This window comes from Mobula birostris, chromosome 13, assembly GCF_030028105.1.
Source record: "Mobula birostris isolate sMobBir1 chromosome 13, sMobBir1.hap1, whole genome shotgun sequence".
Classification (NCBI taxonomy): domain Eukaryota; kingdom Metazoa; phylum Chordata; class Chondrichthyes; order Myliobatiformes; family Myliobatidae; genus Mobula; species Mobula birostris.
The window spans coordinates 102392109-102414403 of record NC_092382.1 but is presented as its reverse complement, the minus strand read 5'-3'; the positions used below and the strand labels follow the sequence as shown (position 1 = coordinate 102414403).

The 22295-nt window shown below is 49.3% G+C and overlaps 2 protein-coding genes across 3 annotated transcripts in view; one reads left to right on the top strand and one right to left on the bottom strand.

Moving 5' to 3' along the window:
* LOC140208133 (C-type lectin domain family 4 member A-like) overlaps positions 1–22295 on the bottom strand; it is an 85415-nt gene that overhangs the window by 37959 nt on the left and 25161 nt on the right. The window lies entirely within an intron of this gene.
* On the top strand, positions 8301–21588 carry LOC140207774 (uncharacterized). 2 transcript variants are annotated; one of them, XM_072276329.1, is made up of 9 exons: positions 8301–8345; positions 9889–9973; positions 10662–10733; positions 12200–12319; positions 14837–14953; positions 15795–16082; positions 18863–19005; positions 19307–19371; positions 20438–21588. In XM_072276329.1, exons 2-9 carry the CDS (start codon positions 9907–9909, stop codon positions 20625–20627), a joined length of 1062 nt encoding a protein of 353 aa, XP_072132430.1. In that variant the 5' UTR covers positions 8301–8345; positions 9889–9906; the 3' UTR covers positions 20628–21588. The 2 variants fall into 2 exon arrangements, with proteins under 2 accessions (XP_072132430.1, XP_072132429.1); XM_072276328.1 differs by lacking the exon at positions 8301–8345 and adding an exon at positions 9425–9522.

The following is a 22295-nucleotide window of genomic DNA, read 5'->3' as shown; positions in this document are numbered from 1 at the left end:
GACTTCCCCGATGAGGAAGTGAAACATTCTGTTGCAGAGGGAGATGCCCTAGTCCAGGATTTGGAGCTGGTTGATTACAAGTGAGGAAATGATTGTGCTGAATGTTGAGCTGCTTCAATAAACCGCAGCCTGATGTAAGCATTGCTATTGTCCAGATCGTCCAGGGCCCAGTGGTGAGAGGGTCAACGTTTTGTGCCCAGTCTAGATTCTCCGAGGTGCTAACATCGGGGAAATTCCAATCATTCCAGAGACTCAGATAGGACGTAGAGAGATGTAGTTACTCCCGAGGTGGAGCGCACAGCAAACTAGGTGACAGACAGGAAGGGAAATCGGTTAAGGTGCTAGCGGAGAGTACGTCTGTGGACATCTCCCTCAGTAGCAGGTATACCACTTTAGATACTGTCGGACGACGAGCTAACAGAGGAAAGTCCCAGTGGTCGAGTGAGTCTGCCTCTTCACTCAGAAGGGAGGTGGGGAGAAGAGACACGTTGTGGTGATTGGGGATTATTTAGTTAGGGGAACAGACAGGAGTTTCGCTGTGCCAGACTAAGATTCCAGAATTATATTTTGCCTCCCATGTGCCAGGGTCCGGGATATCTCAAACCGAATCCCAAGCATTCAGAAGTGCGTGGGTCAAAAGCCTGAAGTCTGTTTACTGAGGAAGTATGATTAAATTCATACTGCAATTTGTGAGGGAGTAGCATAAGTCACAGGTATCAGTACCACAATGGAGTAATGGGATTTGCAGAGGCATCAGAGAGGAGCTTGCCCAGGTGGAACGGCTGGGATACTGGCGGGCATGACGGCAGAACAGACATGGCTGAAACTTCTGGTAATTGTACACAATGAGCAAGATAGATTAGTCTCACAAATGAAGATGTTCCCAAATGGTAGGGGTAGGCAACTGTGGCTGACACAGGAAGTTGAGGACTGCAGTTAAGCCAAGGGAGGGACATACTGCGTAACGTAACAAAAATGAGTGGGAAGACTGATGATTTGGAAGCTTTTAAAATCCAACAAAAGGCAACTAAAAAGGCTATAAATGGAAGAAAATGAATATGATGGCAAAGTAGCTAATAATATAAAGCAGGATAACATAAGTTTTTTTTTTCTTTCAGTGGTACAAAGGATAATGGAAAGGTGAGAGTTGATACTGGGCCACATGAAAATAATGCTAGTGAGGTAGTAACGGTGACAAAAAAGTGGCAGATGAACGTAAGTTGTACTTTGCATAATTCTTCTCTGTGGAAGAAACCAGCAGCGTGCCAGAGATTCCTGAGTGTAACGGTGCAGGAGAGAGTGCTATTGCCATTACAAAGGACAATAAATTGGCATATAGGATACAGTGTTGGGAAATGTATGATAATGCCTTTTAGTGGAAGGAAAAATAGGGCAGACTGTTACCTCAATGCGGAGACTTTTCAAACATCATTGTGCAGAGGGGCTTTGGTCCCTTGTGCAAGACTTCCAGAAGTTTAATTTACAGGTTGAGTCTGGGGTAAGAAGGCAAATGACATGTTGACATTTATTGCAAGGGGAACGAATGAAAAAAAAAAAAAAACAAACAGATAATGGCGAGGCTTTATAAGACAACAGCACAGCCGCACTTGGAGTATTGGCAACAGATTTGGGCCCCATATCTCAGAAAGGATGTGTGTCATTGGAGAGAGTCTAGATGAAGTTCACAAGGATAATTCTGCAAAAGAAGAGGTTAACGTATGAACAGCGTTAGGCATCTTTGGGTCTGTACTAACTGGAATTGAGAAGAATGGGTCACGATCTAGTTGAAACTACCGAATGTTGAAAGGATGAGATGGGATGGATGTGGAGGGATGTTTCCTCTGGTGGGGATATCCAGAACTAGAGGGCACATACTCAAAATTGCGCGGCGACCGTTTAGAACAGAAGCAAAGAGGAGTTTTTGTAGCTAGAGAGAAGCAAATATGCGGAATTTTCTGCCACAAACCGTTGTGGAAACCAAGCCCGTGGGTATATTTCTGCGAAATTTGACAGTTTTCTGATTGTTGAGGACATCAAATTACATGGCGAGAGGGCAGGTGTATAGGGTTGAGTGGGATCCGGGATCAACTATGATGAGAATAGCAAAGCAGTTTTGATCGTTTGAATGGCCTAATTATTTGCATAGGTCTTCTGGTAGTATGATCTCCAATTTCAGCAATTCCACTTATATCTCAGGGGAACAACATTGCTCATAATACTACAAATGAGCCCTCTCCAGTGCCTTGCAAAGCCTAAACATTAAATCTTTACTCTTATATTCTGGTCATCTGGATATGAATGCGAACATTGCAATTATCTTCCTCACCACCGACGACACCTGTAAATTAACCTTCAGGGAATCCTTCACCAGGACTCCCAAACCTCAGTACGCCGTAGATTATTGATCTTTTTTTAAAAAAAAAAACAGTGTACACTTTTATTTCTTCTATAAGATTGCATGACCATACACCTTTGGCCATTGTATTCCATCTGCCAGTACTTTATCCATTTTCCTCATCTGTATAAGGCATGCAGCGTCTCTGCTTCAACACTACCTGTATATCGGAAACGTTATGACCGATCTGCACGGACTGTGGTTTCAGAATGAGGAAGTCAAACAATATTTTGCAGAGGGAGATGCAACGGCTCAGGATTTGGAGCTTGTTGACGAGAGATGAGGAAATGATGGTGCTGAACGCCGAGCTGTTGCCAGTCACACCGCAACTTGACATGAGTACTGCTGTTGTCCAGATGGTCCAGGGCCTAGTGCAGAGTAAGTGAAATGGTGTTCCTTGTGGGTACGGATGGCATGGATAGGACGTATGGCGAGGGAGTACAGGGAGTTAGGTGCTAAGTTAAAGGGCAGGATGTCCAGGGTAGTGATCTCAGGATTGCTGATCACGCCGCGTGCTAGTGAGCCCAGAACCAGGAAAACGATACAGTTCACAGTTCAGGGTTCGGACTAGTTGCAGAGGGATGGGAGCCTGAACACCACAACAGTTCATGGAGAATATTTGGAGCCAGATGGCGGTAAGACCTCAAACAATGTTCGGAATCATATGGTTCAGCTCAGGGCAACTCGTGCCCTGCGCTGCTTACATTTCAATGCAGAAGGATCGTCAGAAAGGCCGGTAATTGTGCTGACGATAAGGTGACTGGTTTACAAAAGAGGCGATGTGTACTGAGGAGAGGTTGTTGACTGAGGGAAATCGCAGTCAATTCTCTGAGTTGCAACTTACTTATACTTACTTTATATTTTATACGTTATTGTCGCCAAACAATTGATACTAGAACGTACAAACATCACAGCGATATTTGATTCTGCCCTTCCCGCTCCCTGGATTTCCAATATTAAATATTAAAAACAATATTCAAATTGTAAAAATTAGCAAATGTTAAAAAAAATATATAAATCTTAAATAGAAAATAGAAAAAATGGAAATTAAGGTTGTGCAAAAAAAAACGGAGAGGCAGGTCCGGATATTTGGAGGGTACGGCCTGATCCGGGTCAGGATCCGTTCAGCGGTCTTATCACAGTTGGAAAGTAGCTGTTCCCTGATCTTGTCGCACGAGTCTAAACTCCTGAGCCTTCACCCGGATGGTACAGGGGCGAAAAGTGTGTTGGCAGGGTGGATCGTGTCCTTGATATCCTGGCAGCACTGCTCCGACAGCGTGCGGTGTAAAGCGAGTCCAAGGACAGCAGATTGGTTTGTGTGACGTGCTGCGCCGTGTTCACTATCTGCTGCAGCTTCTTTCGGTCTTGGACAGGACAACTTCCATACCAAGTTCTGATGCACCCTAGGAGAATGCTTTCTACGGTGCTTCTACAAATAAATAAATAAATAAATAAAATAGTGAGGCTTTTAGGGGACAGGACAAATTTCTGTAGTTTTCTCCGGAAGTAAAGGCGCTGGTGGGCCTTCTTGGCAGTGAGCTCTGCTTGGTTGGACAAAGTCAGATCATTTGTCATATTGACCACGAGGAACTTAAAGCTTTTGACCTGTTCCCCTTGCGCACCACCGATGTAAATTGGGTCGTGCGTTCCGCTACTCCTTCTGAAGTCAATAACCAATTCCTTCGTCTTGCTGAGGTTAAGGGATAGGTTATTGTCTTCGCACCATGCCGCTGGGTTCTTAATTTCGTCTCTGTACTCAAACTCAACATTACCAAAAATACGGCCTACAATTGTTGTGTAATCAGCAAACTTATATATTGAGTTTGATGGAAACTTGGCTACACAATTATGGGTGTACTGTAGGTACAGGAGGGGGCTGAGTACACAGCCTTCCGGGGCACCGGTGCTCAGAGTGATTGTAGAGGAGAGCTTATCCCCTATGTTTACAGCCTGTATCCTGTCTGTGAGGAAGTTGAGATCCAGCTGCAGATCTGAGTGCTGAGGCCCAGGTTCCGGAGCTTAGGAATTAGTTTATTTGCGATGATGGTATTAAAGGCAGAGCTGCAGTCAATGAGAAGGAGCCTTACGCATGCGTCTTTATTCTCCAGGTGTTTCAAGTAGGAATGTAGGGCCAGAGAGATGGCATCTTCCGTTGACCTGTTGCTCCGGTAGGCGAATTGCAAAGCATCGAGGTTGATCGGTAGGCTGTGGTTGATGTGTGCCATAACCAATCTCTCGAAGCATTTCATAGCAAATGATTTCAGAGCCACAGGTCGATAGCCATTCAGCCATGCCACCTTGCTCTTTTTCGGCCCTGGGGTTATCGTTTCCTTCTGAAAACACGAGGGGATCTTAGACTGAAGCAAGGAGCAGTAGTTGATGTCAGCAAACACTCCAGCTAGCTCACTTGCACACGCCCTGAGAAACCGTCCTGGGACGCCGTCTGAGCCCGTCGCCTTCCTTGGATTTATCTTCAGGAAGGCCCATCTAACGTCCTCCTCGGTGACGATGAATCTCGATGCCACCAGGTCCGGTTCATCCGGAGGGAGCGTGACGCTCCTCTTCTGATCGACCCTTGAGTAAAATACGTTAACTTCGTCATGAAGAGAAACGCCACAGTCATTGATGTAAAGAAAAGTTGGACATCATCGGAAAGGATAAATGCAGGCCTGAAGGTGTTGAATTTGAACGCACGCGGTAACACAAAGATGAACTTGCAGCACAGTTGCAGATTGGCATGCGTGATGTTGTAGGCGTCACTGAATCATGGAGGAAAGATTGCTGTGGGAGCTTCATGCCCAAGGATACACATTCTGTTGAAGGAACGGGCGGGGATGCAGAGAGGGTGTTTTTGCTTTGATGGCAAAAATGAAATCAAGTCGTCATAAAGAGATGACATCCAAGCAACTGACACAAAATGCTGGAACAACTCAGCAGGCCGGCCGGCATCTCTGGGAAAGAATACAGACGACGTTTCGGGCCGAGTCCTTTCAGCAGTAACCTAGGGTCGCTGGGTGTTGAATCACTGAGGTTAGGAATAAAGTAACGCTACGATATGATCAACTGGTCGGAATTCTATACACACACCCAAACAGTAGTAACGATCTGGCCTATAATTTACAAAGGGACATAGAAAATGCATGCCAAAAGGACAATGTTGCTATCGTCATGGGGGACTACAGTGTGCAGGTAGATTGGGAAAATCATGTTGGTGCTGGATTCTAGGAGGGGTACTTCTCGAGTGCATACGATTGTCATTTTAGAGCAACTCTGGATTGGATGTTGTTCAGTCAACCATAACTGATTAGATAGCTTGAGGTAAAAAAAGAAAACAACACTCGGGGGCGAGTGACCATAACATGAAAAGTTTCATCCTTCAGTTTGAAGAGAAGAAGCTCAAATCAAATGTATCAGTATTACAATAGGGGAGAAAAGAACTACAGAGGTATGAGGGAAGAGTTGTCCAGAATCGAATGGAGAAGAACACTGGCAGGGATGACGGCAGAGCAGCAATGGCTGGAATTTCTGTGAAAAATTCGGAAGGAACAGAATATGTAGACCCCAAAGAGGAAGATCTATTCTAAAGGAAAGCTGACACAATCGCGGTTAACAGATGATGACAAAGACGACATAAAAGCTAAAAAGAGGGCATATGATAGAGCAAAGATTGGTGGGAAGATGGACGTTTGAGAAGTGTTTAAAAACAAACCTAAAGTAATTTAAAAAGTAACTAAGGAGGTAAAGATGGAATATGGAATTAAACTAGCCGATAATATTAAAGAGGATGCCTAAAGTTTCTTCAGATAGTTGAACCGGAAAGAGATGCGAAAGTGGATATAGGACCGATGGAAAATAATGCTCGACCGGTAGCAATGGGGAGAAAGAAATGGCAGATGGAAGGAATAAGTATTTTACACCAGTCGTCAACGTGGAAGACACTACCCGTATGGTGTAAGTTTCAGGAGTCCGGGTGCCTGAAGTGTGAGAAGTTACCATGACGAGAGAGAAGTTTCCTGGGATACGGAAAGGTCTAAAGGTAGATGAGCCAAATCGACTTGTTGGTCTACACGCCTAGGCTCTGAAAAAAAGTGGCTGAAGAGATGTGGAGCCATTGGGAATGATCTTTCAAGCAACACTAGATTATGGAATGGTTCCGGAAGACTGAAAATTGTAAATGCCACCGCTTATTTCAAGAACAGAGAAATACAGAAGAAAGGAAACTATAGGCCAATTAGTCTAACTTCAGTGGCTGGGAAGATAGTGGAGTCCATTATTAAAGATGAGGTCGCAGGTTACTAGAAGGCCCCTGATAAGATAGGCCGGAGTTCCTTTGAGGGAAAATCTTGCCTGACAAATCTGTTGCAATTTTTGATGAGAAAACACGGAGATTCACAAAGGAGAATCGGTTGATGTCGTGTTCTTTGGATGTCAGAAGGCCTTTGACAAGGGGCTACACATGAGACTGCTCACAAGCTCAGAGCTCATGGCATTGCAGGAAAGGTTCTGGTACCATGGCTGCCGGTGACTCATCGTGTTCCACAGGGGTCTACGTTTGGAGCGATACGTTTTACATTATATTTCCATAACGGATTTGAAGGACTTTTGGCAAAGTTTGCAAAACATATGAAGATAGGCGGAGGGGCAGGCAGTTTTGAGGAAGTAGAATGTGTAGAGGACGACTTAGACAAATTAGGTGAATAGTCAAAGAAATGTCAGATGAATACAGTGTCGGGAATGGGAATGCCCCGCACCTTGGCAGAAGAAATAGTAGCGTAGCCCATTTTCGAACTGGAGAGAAAATTAAAAAAAACAATCTGAGACTGACACTGACGGGGACGTGTGAGTCCTTGTGCAGGATTCCCTGAAGGTTAATTTGCATGTTGAGTCTGTGATCAGGAAGTCCAATGCCATGTGACCATTTATTTCCAGGGAATATAAACACACGGATTTTACGTTCTGAAATCATTATGCACTGGTGAAGCCTCTCGTGGAGTACTGTGACCTGTGTTGGGCCGCTTAGCTTACAAAGGCTGTGCGGAATCTGGACAGGGCTTAAAGGAGTTTCACGGAAATAATTTGGGGTTTAAAACGATTGTCATATGAAGAGCGTATTTTGGCTCTGGCACAGTATTGATTGGAATTCAGAAGGAAGAGAGGTGACTTCATGGAAATCTTTCGAATGGTAAAAGATCTTGCTAAAGTGGATGTAGCGATAATTTATCCTGTACTGAGCGAGGCAGAGACCAGAGTGTACAGCCGCGGAAGAGAGGGACGTCCTATTTTCACGTCTTATCCCTCTGAATTCCAGTGAGTACAGGAACAGACCCATGAAATGTTCCCCATATGACAAGCCATTCAATCCCAGAGTCATTCGTGTGAACCGTCTTTGAACCTTGTCCAATGTAAGCTCATACTCTCCTCGATAAAGGGCCAGAAACCGCCCTCGACGCTCCGAATGAGGCCTCGCCAGTGCCTTATAAAGTCTCAAAATTACATCTGTATTTATATATTCTGGACCACCCGCAATGAATGCTATCACCACATCTGCCTTCGTCACCACTAATTCAACCTAAAATTTACCCTTAAAGGAATCCTGCACGTGATCTCCCAAACCCCTTTGTAACAAAGACATTGTAATTTTCCCTCCGTTTATTCTCCATTTCCTCCACTCTCTGTGTTCACCGGGATTTGTGAGGGGGATGGGGGAAAGTTGGCAACGGGTTTTACTCCTTTTCCCACCGGCTATCGGTCCCTCGGTTCTGGGCCTGTGCGCAAATGTGTGTGGATAAGCCAGTCATGTAGTTCCTGTCGTGTGCAATCTCTCCACCCCGCCCCCGCCCACTCCTCGCCCTCGCTTCCTTCCTCTTCCCTCCTCACCACAACGGCTCTCAGACACGCAGGAGCAACCTCTGAGGCAGACACACAATTCAAGCTTCTGGAACTGAGAGAGGTAGGGAGGTGGTGGGGAGGGGAGGAATGGGGAGAGGGAGAGCAGGAACGGGTTACCAGTGAGGGTGGTAGGTGAGGGAGATGGAGGGAGAGGGAGGGAAGGAGTGATGAGGGTGGGGAGTGGGGGAGAGGGTTGCAGTGAAGGGGCAAAGGGAGGGAGGGAGGGAGGGAGAAAAAGATGAACAGTGCTGTGGTAAAGAATGAGAAGCGAGGGAGGGGTCGAAGGAAGGGACAGAGAAAGGAAGTAAGGAAACGGGACGAGGGGAGTGCGGGGAATGGGGGAGTCGGAGAATGCGAGAGACGGCTGGGTGTCCCGAGCCAAAAAGCTTCTGAACCCCTTCTCCACCGTAGAAAAGTCGGAATTGACGTGAACAGTGTTCGGAGAAAATAGGCGCAATAACACATGGTCACGGCGGAAGGTCTGTTGGTGGTAGAGAGGCAAAAAAGAACGGGGCAGGCAGATGCGGGAAAGAGAAGGTTCAGATAATAGGGAAGGTGATACTGAACGGGAAAGTGGGGGAAGTCGGACAAAGGTGTGGGAGAGAGTTGGAGGGGAAAAGGAAGAGAAGTGGAAGGAGAGAGAGGGGAGCAGAGAGAAAAGGGGAAAGGGAGGGAGACGGGGAAGAGGGGGAGAGAGGATGGGAGGGTAAAAGGAGAGAAAGAAGGGGAAAGAGGGGAGAGGTGAGAGGAAAAGGAAGTAGTGAAGAGGAGAGAAGGGAGGAGAAGAGAAGGGAGAATGAGACAGCGGAGAGAGAAAAAAGGGAGAGATGGAGAGAGAAAAAAAGAGAGGGAAGAGAACCAGAGAGAGAGAGAACAAAGCGAGACAGAGAGAAGGAGCAAGGGAGAGAGAGAGAGAGAGAGAGAGAGAGAGAGAGAGGGAGGGAGGGAGAGAGAAGGAGGGTGGGAGGTTGGGGAGAGGGAGTGATAGAAATGGGACAGTGCCAGAGAGTTTTGTATCTGAACCTGAAGTGTATAATGTTGCATGTTAGAGTGTGCGAAGGGATGGTGTGGAGTTGCTGAGAGCGTCCCCTAGTGTCTTATCTCGGGATTGTGTGATTTGGCCAACAAATCTAGCTTCACTGTGAGGACCAGGAGAGAAGACCTGAGGCCCTGGCGATAGGAGGAGAAGTGGGACCGTCCGATGCGAAATCAAGGATCCAACAGAGGATGAGGCAATGGTGGAAATGCAAATTTCCAAGAGAATAGAGAGTCTATATGAAAGACACAATTATCTCCGTATTTCCCTCGTCCTCTCTATGCACCTCCTTCCATTCTTTTCCTCTTTCTGCCGCCTTCGATTCCCCTCTCCCTCCATTGTGTATATTCCCTCTTTTTCAATTACTTTCCAAATCTCTCCTCCCCTTCTATTTCCACTTTCCCTTAACTGCACTCTCATTGCTGTCGACCACCCCGACGCACACCATCAATCCCTCCCCAACCCGCACACCCCACCCCTTTTCTCGGTTCTTCTCTTTATCGGTTGTTGGTGGGCGACGGCCTGGCAGCGCGGGTTTCCTCTATTGACGGTAGCATTCCTTTGTCAGGATCGGAGACTCGACAGGATGGCCGAGAGCGAGACCTACGCGAACATGCAGCTCACAAGAACGGACTCCCGGGCTCCTTTGACAGGTGAGTGGGCGGAGAAAGGGAGAGAGCTTCACTCTGTGTCTGACCCCGGGAGTGTGTAATGGGATGGTGTGGAGGGAGCTTCTCTCTGGGTCTGACCCCGGGAGTGTGTGATGGGACGATGTGGAGAGAGCTTCTCTCTGTGTCTGTCCGCGGGAGTGGGTGATGGGACGGTGTGGAGCGAGTTTCTCTCTGTGTCCGTCTGCGGGACTGTGTGATGGGATGGTGTGGAGAGAGATTCACCCTGTGTCTGATCCCGGGAGTGTGTGATGGGATGGTGTGGAGGGAACTTCACTCTGTGTGTGACCCTGGGAATGTGTGATGGGACGGTGTGCAGGGAGAATCATTCTGTGTCTGACCCTGGGAATGTGTGATGGGACGGTGTGCAGGGAGATTCACTCTGTGTCTGACCCTGGGAATGTGTGATGGGACGGTGTGCAGGGAGAATCATTCTATGTCTGACCGTGGGAATGTGTGATGGGACGGTGCGGAGGGAGATTCACTCTGTGTCTGACCCTGGGAATGTGTGATGGGACGGTATGCAGGGAGAATCATTCTGTGTCTGACCCTGGGAATGTGTGATGGGACGGTTTGGAGGGAGATACACTGTGTGTCTGACCCCGGGAGTGTGTGATGGGACGATGGGGAGGAAGCCTCACCCTGATTCTCACCCTCACTGTTCTGTCACCAGCTGAACCTGATGTGTCATACGTGCAACTAGATGTCACGGCCCTCTCAGCACCCCGGGTCCGGAGAGATGGAGGTCAGTTTCATCTTTGTTGGTTTGAATCTTTTTAGCTGATGTGTCCAGTCTTGTCGAGATATCTCAGGACAAGCGCACAGTTGACCCCTGTGATTCCCTCTTTGAGACTATGTCAGAGGGAACGCGTGAAGAGGCGATGAGGAAGGAACTCTGTGGGAAGTTCGGTGTAGAAGGTACCGTGAGGATTGAACACGGTGGAAGCGGGAGCCAGTGATTGATGGGGATGGTGCCCTCTGTGATGGGAAGAATAGTGAACGGAACGCTGTTGGACTGGGTAGAGGGATTGCTCAGAAGGAAAAAAAAAACATTGAGGAAGGAGTACTATGTAGTGGAGGGAATGCCGAGGGAAGGGTCCGTGAGGAGGCAACCCTGTGGGAGGGTAGGTAATTTGGGAACACCATGGTAGAGGTGGAGAGGAGGGTTGACAGTGGAATCGACGGAGAGCAGCGACAGAGCTATAAATTTTGAACGACTGTCTACTTTCTAACCCACCTGCTCTCTCCTCTCATCTCCCTTTCTCTCCTTTCCGCCCCTCTCTCCTTCTCTCCTTCCACTCCCCGTCCCCTCACCCCCTCACTGCCCCATCCCTTCACACTCCGCTTTCCTTCCCCTCGGTCAATCACTCCATCTTTTTCACCACTCTTTCCCACTCTCCCCTTCTCTTCTCTGCCTACTGTCTCTAAACTCGCCCAATTATCAATGTCCTTCTCTCTTTCTCGCTTTTTTCCATTTCTCTGTCCCTTTCCCTCTCTCCAAACCTCTCCTGCTTTCCCCCACTCTCTCGCAGTCTCTCAATCCCTCACAAACCCAGGATTTCCGCATTCTTCAAACTCGCCCCTCTATCACACTACCCCCCCCTCTCTCTCTTACGCTGTCTCCCCTTGTCTTTGCTCACTCTCTCTCTTCTCTCCCCGTCGCCGTATCTTCCGTTCATTTCCCACTCCGCACCCTATTCTCACTATCGTGCCTTCCCTCCCCCCCCCCCCGCACCTCGCTGATGATCTTCTGCCTCTCGCTTCCCCACTTCGCACTTCCTCGATCTCTTTCCCCGGGCCCTCCCACTTTTCTCCTTCCCTCGCTCTCCCATCTCCCTTCCCTCTCTTTGCTATCTCGCTCAACCCTCTCACTCTCCCCTCACTCTTACCCTCTACCACGCACTCTCTCCCTCTGCCACCCTCGCCCCGTTCCCTCTCTCACGTTTTCCCACCCATCGCCCTTATCGCTCACCACACTCTCCTCCTTTCTGTCTCTTTCTTTCACTCTCTGTCTCCACACTCTCCCCGTTCCCTCACCTTCTGTCCCCCTGCCTGTAAACTTTCTCCCTACACTTCACTTTACCCTCTCTCCCGACTCTATCTCCGTCTCCCTCTGCTCCCTCTCTCTTTCCGCACTCCCCCCATACTAAAACCCATCTCTCCTCCTGTTATTTCTTTCTACCTCTCACATTCTCTACCTTTCTTTCCCAGACGGCCTGACTTCCACCTACGCAGAGGTGAACTTTCCGAAAGACCAGCGTGTCATCGGTGAGGATGATGCTCCTCCCATTGTCCCGGGGCCCAGAAAGCTGCCAACCAATGCCCAGACAGGTCAGAGTTCACAATAATGACGCCATTGTCGAGAAGGTCACTTGTCAGATGCAGACCTGTGTGTGTGTGTGTGTGTGTGTGTGTGTGTGTGTGTGTTTGTGTGTGTGTGTTTGTGTGTGTGTGTGTGTGTGTGTGTGTTTGTGTGTGTGTGTGTGTGTGTGTGTGTGTGTGTGTGTGTGTCTGTGTTTCTGTGTGTGTGTGTGTGTGTGTGTGTGTGTGTGTGTCTGTGTTTCTGTGTGTGTGTGTGTGTGTGTGTGTGTGTGTGTGTGTGTGTGTGTGTCTGTGTTTCTGTGTGTGTGTGTGTGTGTGTGTGTGTGTCTGTGTGTGTGTTTGTGTGTGTGTGTGTGTGTTTGTGTGTGTGTTTTTGTGTTTGTGTGTGTGTGTGTGTGTGTTTGTGTGTGTGTGTTTCAAATGCTTCAAACTTATCTCCCTCAACCACATTTCAGCCTGCTCCACATGCGGTCCACACCTTCTGGGTGCCAATATTTGTCACTAGCGTACCCAAATAAATTTATTTTCTCTCTCTCTTTACACCTGTGAGCTCTCGTCCTCGATTCTGCTTGATGTGCACATTTACCCTACCTGTGCCACTCAAGGTTGGATAGCCCTACTCTCCAAGGTATAAAGTCCCAACCTGCCCTACCTCTCTCCGTTACTCAGTCCCCCGAGTCGCGGCAACACCCTTGCAAATCTCCCTCTGCACTCTTTCCAACTCAGTGGCACCTCAAGGGTGGCGTTCTCAGGATTGCTGCCAGTGCTACGTGATAGTGATGGTATGAATTGGAGGAGATGGCAGTTGAATGTGTGGCTAAGGAGTTGGTGCAGGGAGCAGGGTTTCAGATTTTCAGATCATCAGGATCTCTTCTGGGGAGCATGGGACCTGTACAGATTGGATGGGTTGCACCTGAACTCGAGGGGGGAGCAATATCCTTGTAGGTAGGTTTGCTAGCATGGTTCGGGAGGGTTTAAACTAATTTGCGAGTGGGATGGGACCCCGAGTGATAGAGCAGTGAAAGAAGTGCATGCAGTAAAGCCAAATCTAACATACAGACAGGCTTTGAGGAAAGAGAATCAAAATAAACCGTGTAAAGACAGTAAGGTAGACGGGCTGAAATGTGTGTACCTCAATGCAAGAAGCGTCAGGAACAAAGGTGATGAACTGAGAGCTTGGATACATACATGGAATTATGATGTAGTGGTCATTACAGAAACTTGGCTGGCACCAGGGCAGGAATGGATTCTCAATATTCCTGGATTTCAGTGCTTTGAAAGGGACAGAGAGGGCGGAAAAAGGGGAGGAGGGGCGGCATTACTGGTCAGAGATAGTATTACAGATACAGAAAGTGTGGTCAATGTAGCAAGATTCTCTTTTGAGTCAATATGTGTGGAAGTCAGGAACAGAAAGGGAGCAGTTACTCTACTGGGGGTATTCTATAGGCCCCCTGGTAGCAGCAGAGATACAGCGGAGCAGATTGGGGGGCAGATTTTGGAAAGCTGCAAAAATAACAGGGTTGTTATCATGGGTGACTTTAACTTCCCTAATATTGATTGGCACCTGATTAGTTCCAAGGGTTCAGATGGGGCAGAGTTTGTTAAGTGTGTCCAAGAGTGATTCCTGTCACAGTATGTGGACAGGCCGACCAGGGGGAATACCAGACTAGACTTAGTACTAGGTAATGAACCGGGTCAGGTCACAGATCTCTCAGTGGGTGAGCGTCTGGGGGACAGTGACCACCGCTCCCTGGCCTTTAACATTATTTGGAAAAGGATAGAATCAGAGAGGACGGGACATTTTTTTAATTGGGGAAAGGCAAATTATGAGGCTATAAACCTGGAACTTGTGGGTGTGAATTGGGATGATGCTTTTGCAGGGAAATGTACTATAGACATGTGGTCGATGTTTAGAGGTTTCTTGCGGGATTTTAGGGATACCATTGTCCCGGTGACGAACATAAAGAATGGTAGAGTGAAGGAACCATGGGTGACCAGTGAGGTGGAAAATCTAGTCAGCTGGAAGGCAGCATACATGAGGTTTAGGAAGCAAGGATCAGATGAGTCTATTGAGGAATATATGTTTCCAACGTCTATACATCATATGTCTGGAACAAAAAAACAACAACAAAGCGGGCAAAGAATAATACAACTGTGAAGACTAATAAACTCTGAATCGAAACGGCAAATACCCCCGTGGATCCCATATATCATAATCCTCTGGATAAATCTCCCTGCGGGACCTAGTCAAAAGCCAAAATTATGTTCCCATAGTCAAGATCCACGACTGTAACTTCATCGATTACCTTAGAGAGAGAAACGAAAATCTATAGAATCAGGCAGACGCTTTCAGCAATTACCGAGACAAGGAATTTGAACTCACAGCAATGACGGATAAAAGTAGATGGGAGTGAGAGAGGGAGGGGTTGATCGTGGTGGAAGGAGAGAGTGCGGATGGTGGCTGGAAGGAAGTACCACTGGGGGAGACGGCTGAATTCACGCACACGCTGAATGGTCTCTTTACAGGTACGCATAAACAGCAGCCGAAAGAGAACATCGGAAATAGATCGTACCTTAATATCTGCCTACTCTGCCCCGTTACGACCATTCTTGTCGCGATAGTGACCGGGCTCTTGATCTACGGTGAGTCGAACGGGCTCCGGGTAGAGTCCGGCAGTAAACAAGCAGAGTGCAATAACATGTTAGCGTAAAATCTCACAGTGATGACGACACGCCCCTGAACGTAACACAGACACACCCCTCGCCGTAACACCGAAGCACCTCTCGCCGTAAACCTGACACACCTCGAATCGTGACAATGACACGGCCGTTACCGTTACACAATCAGGACTCATCCTGACACCGACACGCCATTCACCTTAACAGCAACGATCCTGTCACCGTAACACGGACACGCCCCTGTACCCGACACGCTTACGGCCCTCACCGTGACACAGACATAGCACTCACAGTGATAGCAACGTAACCCTCACTGTGACATCGACATGCCCCTGACTGACTCACTTCTCAAGGCGATACCGAAACACACGTCACAGTGACACCGACACGTCTCTCACCGCAACACGGACAAGTCCCCCACTGTGAGAGGAAATCCAGAATCACCGTGATACTTACACAGCCCCCATCGTAACGCCAACAAATCTCTTATCGGGATACTGACGTGCCGGTCAGTGTGACACAGACACGCACGTCACGGTAGCGCAGACGTCCCTCGCTGTAAGTCCAACACACCTGCAACTATGATATATACACGATCTCCACCGCGATAGAATCACGCCTCTCGCTGTGACACGAAAGTAACACACTTTCACTGCAACACTCGTCACCGTGACACTTATACGCTGCTGGACATGAATAGCACCGTACCGTGTCACTGACACACCACCACTGCGTCCCGCCCAACACCGTGACGCCGACTCACGGGTCAGTGTAAACTCTAACCGTCCTTCACCATCTCTCTCAGTGTCACAGATTCATCAGTCTCAGATCACCTCCTACCGAGATTACCAGCTACTTTGGGAGCAGTATCAGGAGATGAACAGGACACAGATCCAATATCGACATCAGGTCCATGAGCTGAAGTTAAGACTTGAATCCAAGACATTCGAGAACTCCCGTCTGAATCTCTCCCATGGCGCCTGTCTCCAGAATCTTTCTGTCCTCAACAACCAGCTCTCCATCTTCGAAAGGAAGCTCAGAACTGTCAGCGGAAACAAGGTTCAAATCTGCCAATTCCTGACCAGTAGCAGAGGTGAGGCAACATCATCGCCCTCTCACCACCTCCTCATGAGAGAGAGAGAGAGTGAGAGAGAGAGAGAGAGAGAGAGAGAGAGAGAGAGAGAGGAGGGAGGGAGATAAAGGGGGAGAGATTGGGGGTAAGAAACAGAGAAAGGAACACACACAAACACACACACACACACACACGCACACACACACACACACACACACACACACTCCACTCACAGCGATCACGACAAACTCCTCACTGAGATCCCAATATATCCCTCAACGTAACATCCAGGTACATCTCACCGAGACCCGGTACACATCTCATCAGGACACAGAAACATCTATCACAGTGTCACAGACACGCCCCTCAAAACAAAACCTACATTTACCGCACTGTGACACTGAATGAATCATCACTGTGCCACTGAGGCCGACTCGCAACTCACAGTGGCACTGACATCACTGCCTGTGATACCAGCACACCCGTCACATGGACATCGACACGTCCCAAACCGTGGTACGCCTCGCACTGTGACACGAATCAAACACACCGTCTCTCTGTAACAATCGTCAACGTGACACGGACACACCACTCACCGTAACACTACACCCTTCTCAACATGAACCGCACAGTACCTCAGGGTAACACAGATAAACCAAAAACCGCACCGTGACGATGACTGATGCATCTGGGTTAACTATGAACATCCTTCACCGCCTCTCTCATATCACAGATTCGTCAAAGAGATAGACCAATAAATAGGACCCTGGGTGTGTGTGATAAAAGAGAGTGGAAGGATTTTTGTTCTGTATATCTGACCATTGAAGTGTGTGATAAGACGGCATGGTGGGTGCGTCGCTCTGCGTCTGACCTCTGTGTGACGGGTCTGTGTTGAGGGAGAGTCACCCGGTGTCTGACCCCAGGAATGTGTGATGGGCCGATGTGGAGAGAGATTCACTCTGTGTCTTACCCCGGGAGTGTGTGATGGGACGGTGCGGAGGGAGATTCACTCTGTGTCTGACCCCGGGAGTGTGTGATGGGACGGTGCGGAGGGAGATTCACTCTGTGTCTGACCCCGGGAGTGTGTGATGGGACGGTGTGGAGGAAGATTCACTCTGTCTCCGACCCCGGGAGTGTGTGATGGGACGGTGTGGACGGAGATTCACTCTGTGCCTGACCCCGGGAGTGTGTGATGGGACGGTGCGGATGGAGATTCACTCTGTGTCTGACCCCGGGAGTGTGTGATGGGATGGTGTGGAGGGAGATTCACTCTGTGCCTGACCCCGGGAGTGTGTGATGGGACGGTGTGGAGGGAGATTCACACTGTGTCTGACCCCGGGAATGTGTGATGGGACGGTGCGGAGGGAGATTCACTCTGTGTCTGACCCCGGGAGTGTGTGACGGGACGGTGCGGAGGGAGATTCACTCTGTGTCTGACCCCGGGAGTGTGTGATGGGACGGTGCGGAGGGAGATTCACTCTGTGTGTGACCCCGGGAGTGTGTGATGGGACGGTGCGGAGGGAGATTCACTCTGTGTGTGACCCCGGGAGTGTGTGATGGGACGGTGCGGAGGGAGATTCACTCTGTGTGTGACCCCGGGAGTGTGTGATGGGACGGTGCGGAGGGAGATTCACTCTGTGTGTGACCCCGGGAGTGTGTGATGGGACGGTGCGGAGGGAGATTCACTCTGTGTGTGACCCCGGGAGTGTGTGACGGGACGGTGCGGAGGGAGATTCACTCTGTGTGTGACCCCGGGAGTGTGTGATGAGACGGTGTGGAGGGAGATTCACTCTGTGTGTGACCCCGGGAGTGTGTGACGGGACGGTGCGGAGGGAGATTCACTCTGTGTGTGACCCCGGGAGTGTGTGATGGGACGGTGCGGAGGGAGATTCACTCTGTGTGTGACCCCGGGAGTGTGTGATGGGACGGTGTGGAGGGAGATTCACTCTGTGTGTGACCCCGAGAGTGTGTGATGGGACGGTGCGGAGGGAGATTCACTCTGTGTGTGACCCCGGGAGTGTGTGATGGGACGGTGTGGAGGGAGATTCACTCTGTGTGTGACCCCGGGAGTGTGTGATGGGACGGTGCGGAGGGAGATTCACTCTGTGTGTGACCCCGGGAGTGTGTGATGGGACGGTGCGGAGGGAGATTCACTCTGTGTGTGACCCCGGGAGTGTGTGATGGGACGGTGCGGAGGGAGATTCACTCTGTGTGTGACCCCGGGAGTGTGTGACGGGACGGTGCGGAGGGAGATTCACTCTGTGTGTGACCCCGGGAGTGTGTGATGAGACGGTGTGGAGGGAGATTCACTCTGTGTGTGACCCCGGGAGTGTGTGACGGGACGGTGCGGAGGGAGATTCACTCTGTGTGTGACCCCGGGAGTGTGTGATGGGACGGTGCGGAGGGAGATTCACTCTGTGTGTGACCCCGGGAGTGTGTGATGGGACGGTGTGGAGGGGGATTCACTCTGTGTTTGACCCCGGGAATGTGTGATGGGTCAGTATGGAGGGAGATTCACTCTGTGTGTGACCCCGGGAGTGTGTGATGTGCCGGTGCGGAGGGGAATTCACTCTGTGTCTGACCCCGGGAATGTGTGATGGGTCAGTATGGAGGGAGATTCACTTTGTGTGTGACCCCGGGAGTGTGTGATGGGACGGTGCGGAGGGAGATTCACTCTGTGTCTGACCCCGGGAGTGTGTGTTGGGACCGTGTGGAGGGAGATTCACTCTGTGTGTGACCCCGGGAGTGTGTGATGGGACGGTGTGGGGGGAGATTGATTTTTCTTTATTCCTACATTTCAGTGGAAAAATGTTCGAAGTATTGGTTCAGACATGAAGAACGGTGTTATTTCTTCTCCACGTTTGAAACATCTTACGATGAAGCTAGGCAAGAGTGTTCAAACTTTGATTCAAGGCTTCTCGAAATCAATTCACAGGTTGAAGCGGTAAGTGTCACACCACGAGAAGAGATATTCACACAGCTCCCAACGTTTACCAGGATGAGAAGAACAGTGGTGGTCCCTGTAAATAGTGAAGCTTCCTCCACTCCGTCTCATCGCACACTCCCGGGGTCAGACACAGAGTGAATCCGCCTGCGCACCTTCCCATCACACACTCCCGGGGTCAGACACAGAGAGAACCTCCCTCCGCAGTCTCCCTTCACACACTCATGTTGTAATAATCCGAGAGAGGCTCCGTAAATAGTTTCCTATTCTAGGCATTAATCAAATGAATTTAATTTCACAGAGTTTTGTTTTCCGCGCTCTTGCCTCCCGTATCCCTGTATACTGGATTGGAAAATGCGAAGAAGGGTAAGATTTGGACTGATCTGCGGGGTGAGAGTTTGGGGATGACACGGTACTGACGGGAGAAAATTGGGTCAGTTTACGGACTGAAATAGGTTTGTTGGAAGAAGCGGTGCCACTGGGATTGTTTCAAGTCTGTCCGAGGTTGTCAGGTGAGGGAGGCACAATGGGAATATTTTGGGGAATGATTCGTGTCTGTCGAGGAAGGGTAGGGCACTGGGGACATCTTGAGGACTGGCAGGAACTCTAGGGAGAGATCAGTACCCTGGCATTATTTTGCTGACTGACGCAGGGCTGTGGGGAGTGCGAGATGCACCGTAATTAATTTAGAGAGTGACACGAAGTTATGGGGAGATGGAGGAAGCTTGGGACTGAGCTGATTTGTGAAAGAACAGTTGGGCAGCGGGATTACTTTAAGGACTGACAGAGATCTGAGGGGAGAGAGTGGGACAATTGAATTAGTCTGGAGACTGTGTGCAAAGAGTGGGTCAGTGGGATTCGTTTGTGGAATAAAGCAGGGCTTTGGGAGAGGGTTTGTCAGTGGTACAAATTTTGCGACGGACCCGTGTCTGTGGGTTGAGGGCGGTGCAGTGGGATTAGTTTGGATGCTGACACGAAGCTGTTGGGAGAGGAAGGGTCCATGGGATTAATTTGGGAAACGCCAAAGTTTTGCGGGAAGAAAGCAGGCCCTAGGGGTTCATTTCGGGACTGTCATAAGTCTGTGTGGAGAGGGTTGGGCAGAGGGATTTGTTTGGGGACGGAAATAGATTTGGGGGCAAGGTAGAGTTCGTCTGCTGGATTCGTATGGAGACTGATACAGCACTGTGAAGAGAAGGTGGGTCAGTGGGATTAGTCTGGCGACGGAACGCAGGCTGTGAGGAGTCCGCGGTGTTGTAACATTAGTTTGGAGACTGACACAGGGCTGTCCGGACCGATTGGGTCAGTGTGATTAGTTTGGGGACGGTCTCATGGCTGTGAGGAGAGCGCTGTTTAACAAGATTAGTTTCGCGAAGGTCGGGTTTACTGCTGCGCTATTTTGTCTGTGTTGAATTTTTTTAACCTTCATTGATAGAAAAGTGGCCTCTGGTTTGCTGTACTACGTGTCCTCTGGAACACCCGTCTGCATTCAGTGCCAACCGAGAGGAAGGAACTACCCTTGCAACCGTGATCGTCGTTTCATCTGCGAGAAGTCTACACCTTTATACCCAGCTATTCCTGAAAACATCCAGGATCTGTGTCAACAACCATTGGGGGCTTCATGAATCACGCGACTACCTCCTGTTTCTCCTCCTTCTCTCTCTTCCACTCTCCCTCCATCCATCATCCCAAATTCCCTCCCCACCCTCACTGCCGCTCCCTCCTACTCTGTTCTCCCACTCATTTCGCACTCCCATTCTCAGACACCGTGAAACATCTCTACCCATCTATCCACTTATTTCTCATCATTTCCCCACCCCGCCCCGCTCTTCCCCAGTCACGCTTGCTCTCTCTCGGCACTCTCTCGCACTTTCTTCGCCCGCTCTTTCGCCGCTCCCGCTACTCAATTCTTTACCCTCTCTCCCTCTTTCTGCACCCCTCTACCCAATTCTCTCTCTCCCCCTCCCCGTTCTGTCCACACCCTCGGCCTCCCAGATCAGTTTTTCTTTCTCCTGTTCATCCACTCTCACTTCCACCCTTAGCCGTCTGGTTTTCGATACCCCGACCCAGGGTAAAAAAGTCTGTGCGCCTGCACTCTGTCTCTGCCCGTCTTGGGTTTATGCAACTCTGTAAGATTACAACTACGCTCCCGGGAATAAAGTACCACCCTTCCCTCCCTCTCTCCATGACTCAGTCCCTCGAGTCCCTGCAATATCGCCGTAAATCTCCCTCTGGAGTCTTCCCAGCTCTATGGCATCTTTCCTGGAGCAGGGCGACCAAAACTGTGTGCCGCCTCACCGACGACTTGTACACTGCAATGTGACCTCCCGACTCCGGTACTCAGTGCCCCGACTGGTGAAGGCCAGCGTGCCAAGTGTCCTGCCCACTCGTATCGGATGTTTCCCACCGAAATCGCTATTTCATTTATTATCTGAAACTTATACGGCCTGGAATTTCTTCTTTTGCAGCATCAGTACGGTGCAAATATTTAGAAATAATGTAAATTACAACTATTAATAAATACCGCAAACATGTCGCTCATTCGGTCAAAGATGACAATTAATGTAAATTACATAGTATGAATAAATACAGCAAAAATGTCGAGTCTGTGCTCATGCGTTTAAATACGTGACGGCTCAGCGGAAGGAGCTGTTTCTGAATCGTTGTGTGTGGGTGTTTCGGCTCCTGTGACCCCTCCTTGTTAGTACTAACGGACAGATCTCCTCCGGGGTGGTGAGGGTCCTGAGTGATGGATGCGGCCTTCTCGAGGCATCGCCTTACGAAAATGTCCTCGGTTGTGGGGAGGGCTGAGACTGCCAGACTGTCGTCTGAGCTTAGAACCCTCCGGAGCCTATTTAGATTCCGTGCGTTGCAGCCTCCACACCAGGAGGCGATCTGGCAAGACAGAATTGTCTCCAACGTACATGCATTGAAAATTCCTCATCTTCAATGAGAACCCACATGTGCTCAAACACATAAAGCTGTGATCCCTTCTGTAACGAGACAGCTATGGATGCTGTTGAACTCAAATGCAGAATGTGGTCTAGAATTAACTCAGGCTCAGACTCAAAATAAATTAGACTGCAGGAAACCAATCGAAAACCATCACAAATGGTAATACTGGAAATGTAACTCTTACGATTGAGCACTGAGTGCTCAGCTAGATTCCTTTAACAATAGACTTACACAGGAACGTCTGGAATTAACACAACCATCGACTCTAAATAAACTAGACGGCACGATACCAATCGGAAAACATCACAAACAGTTGGACTGGAAACGTAACTCTTACG

Excerpts from the sequence above, each read along its gene's own strand:
- LOC140207774 (XM_072276328.1), top strand. Across the intron at positions 12,320-14,836 it reads GCCAACCAATGCCCAGACAG|GTACGCATAAACAGCAGCCG; the intron begins GTCAGAGTTCAC and ends GTCTCTTTACAG. Across the intron at positions 19,372-20,437 it reads ATTGGAAAATGCGAAGAAGG|AAAAGTGGCCTCTGGTTTGC; the intron begins GTAAGATTTGGA and ends CTTCATTGATAG.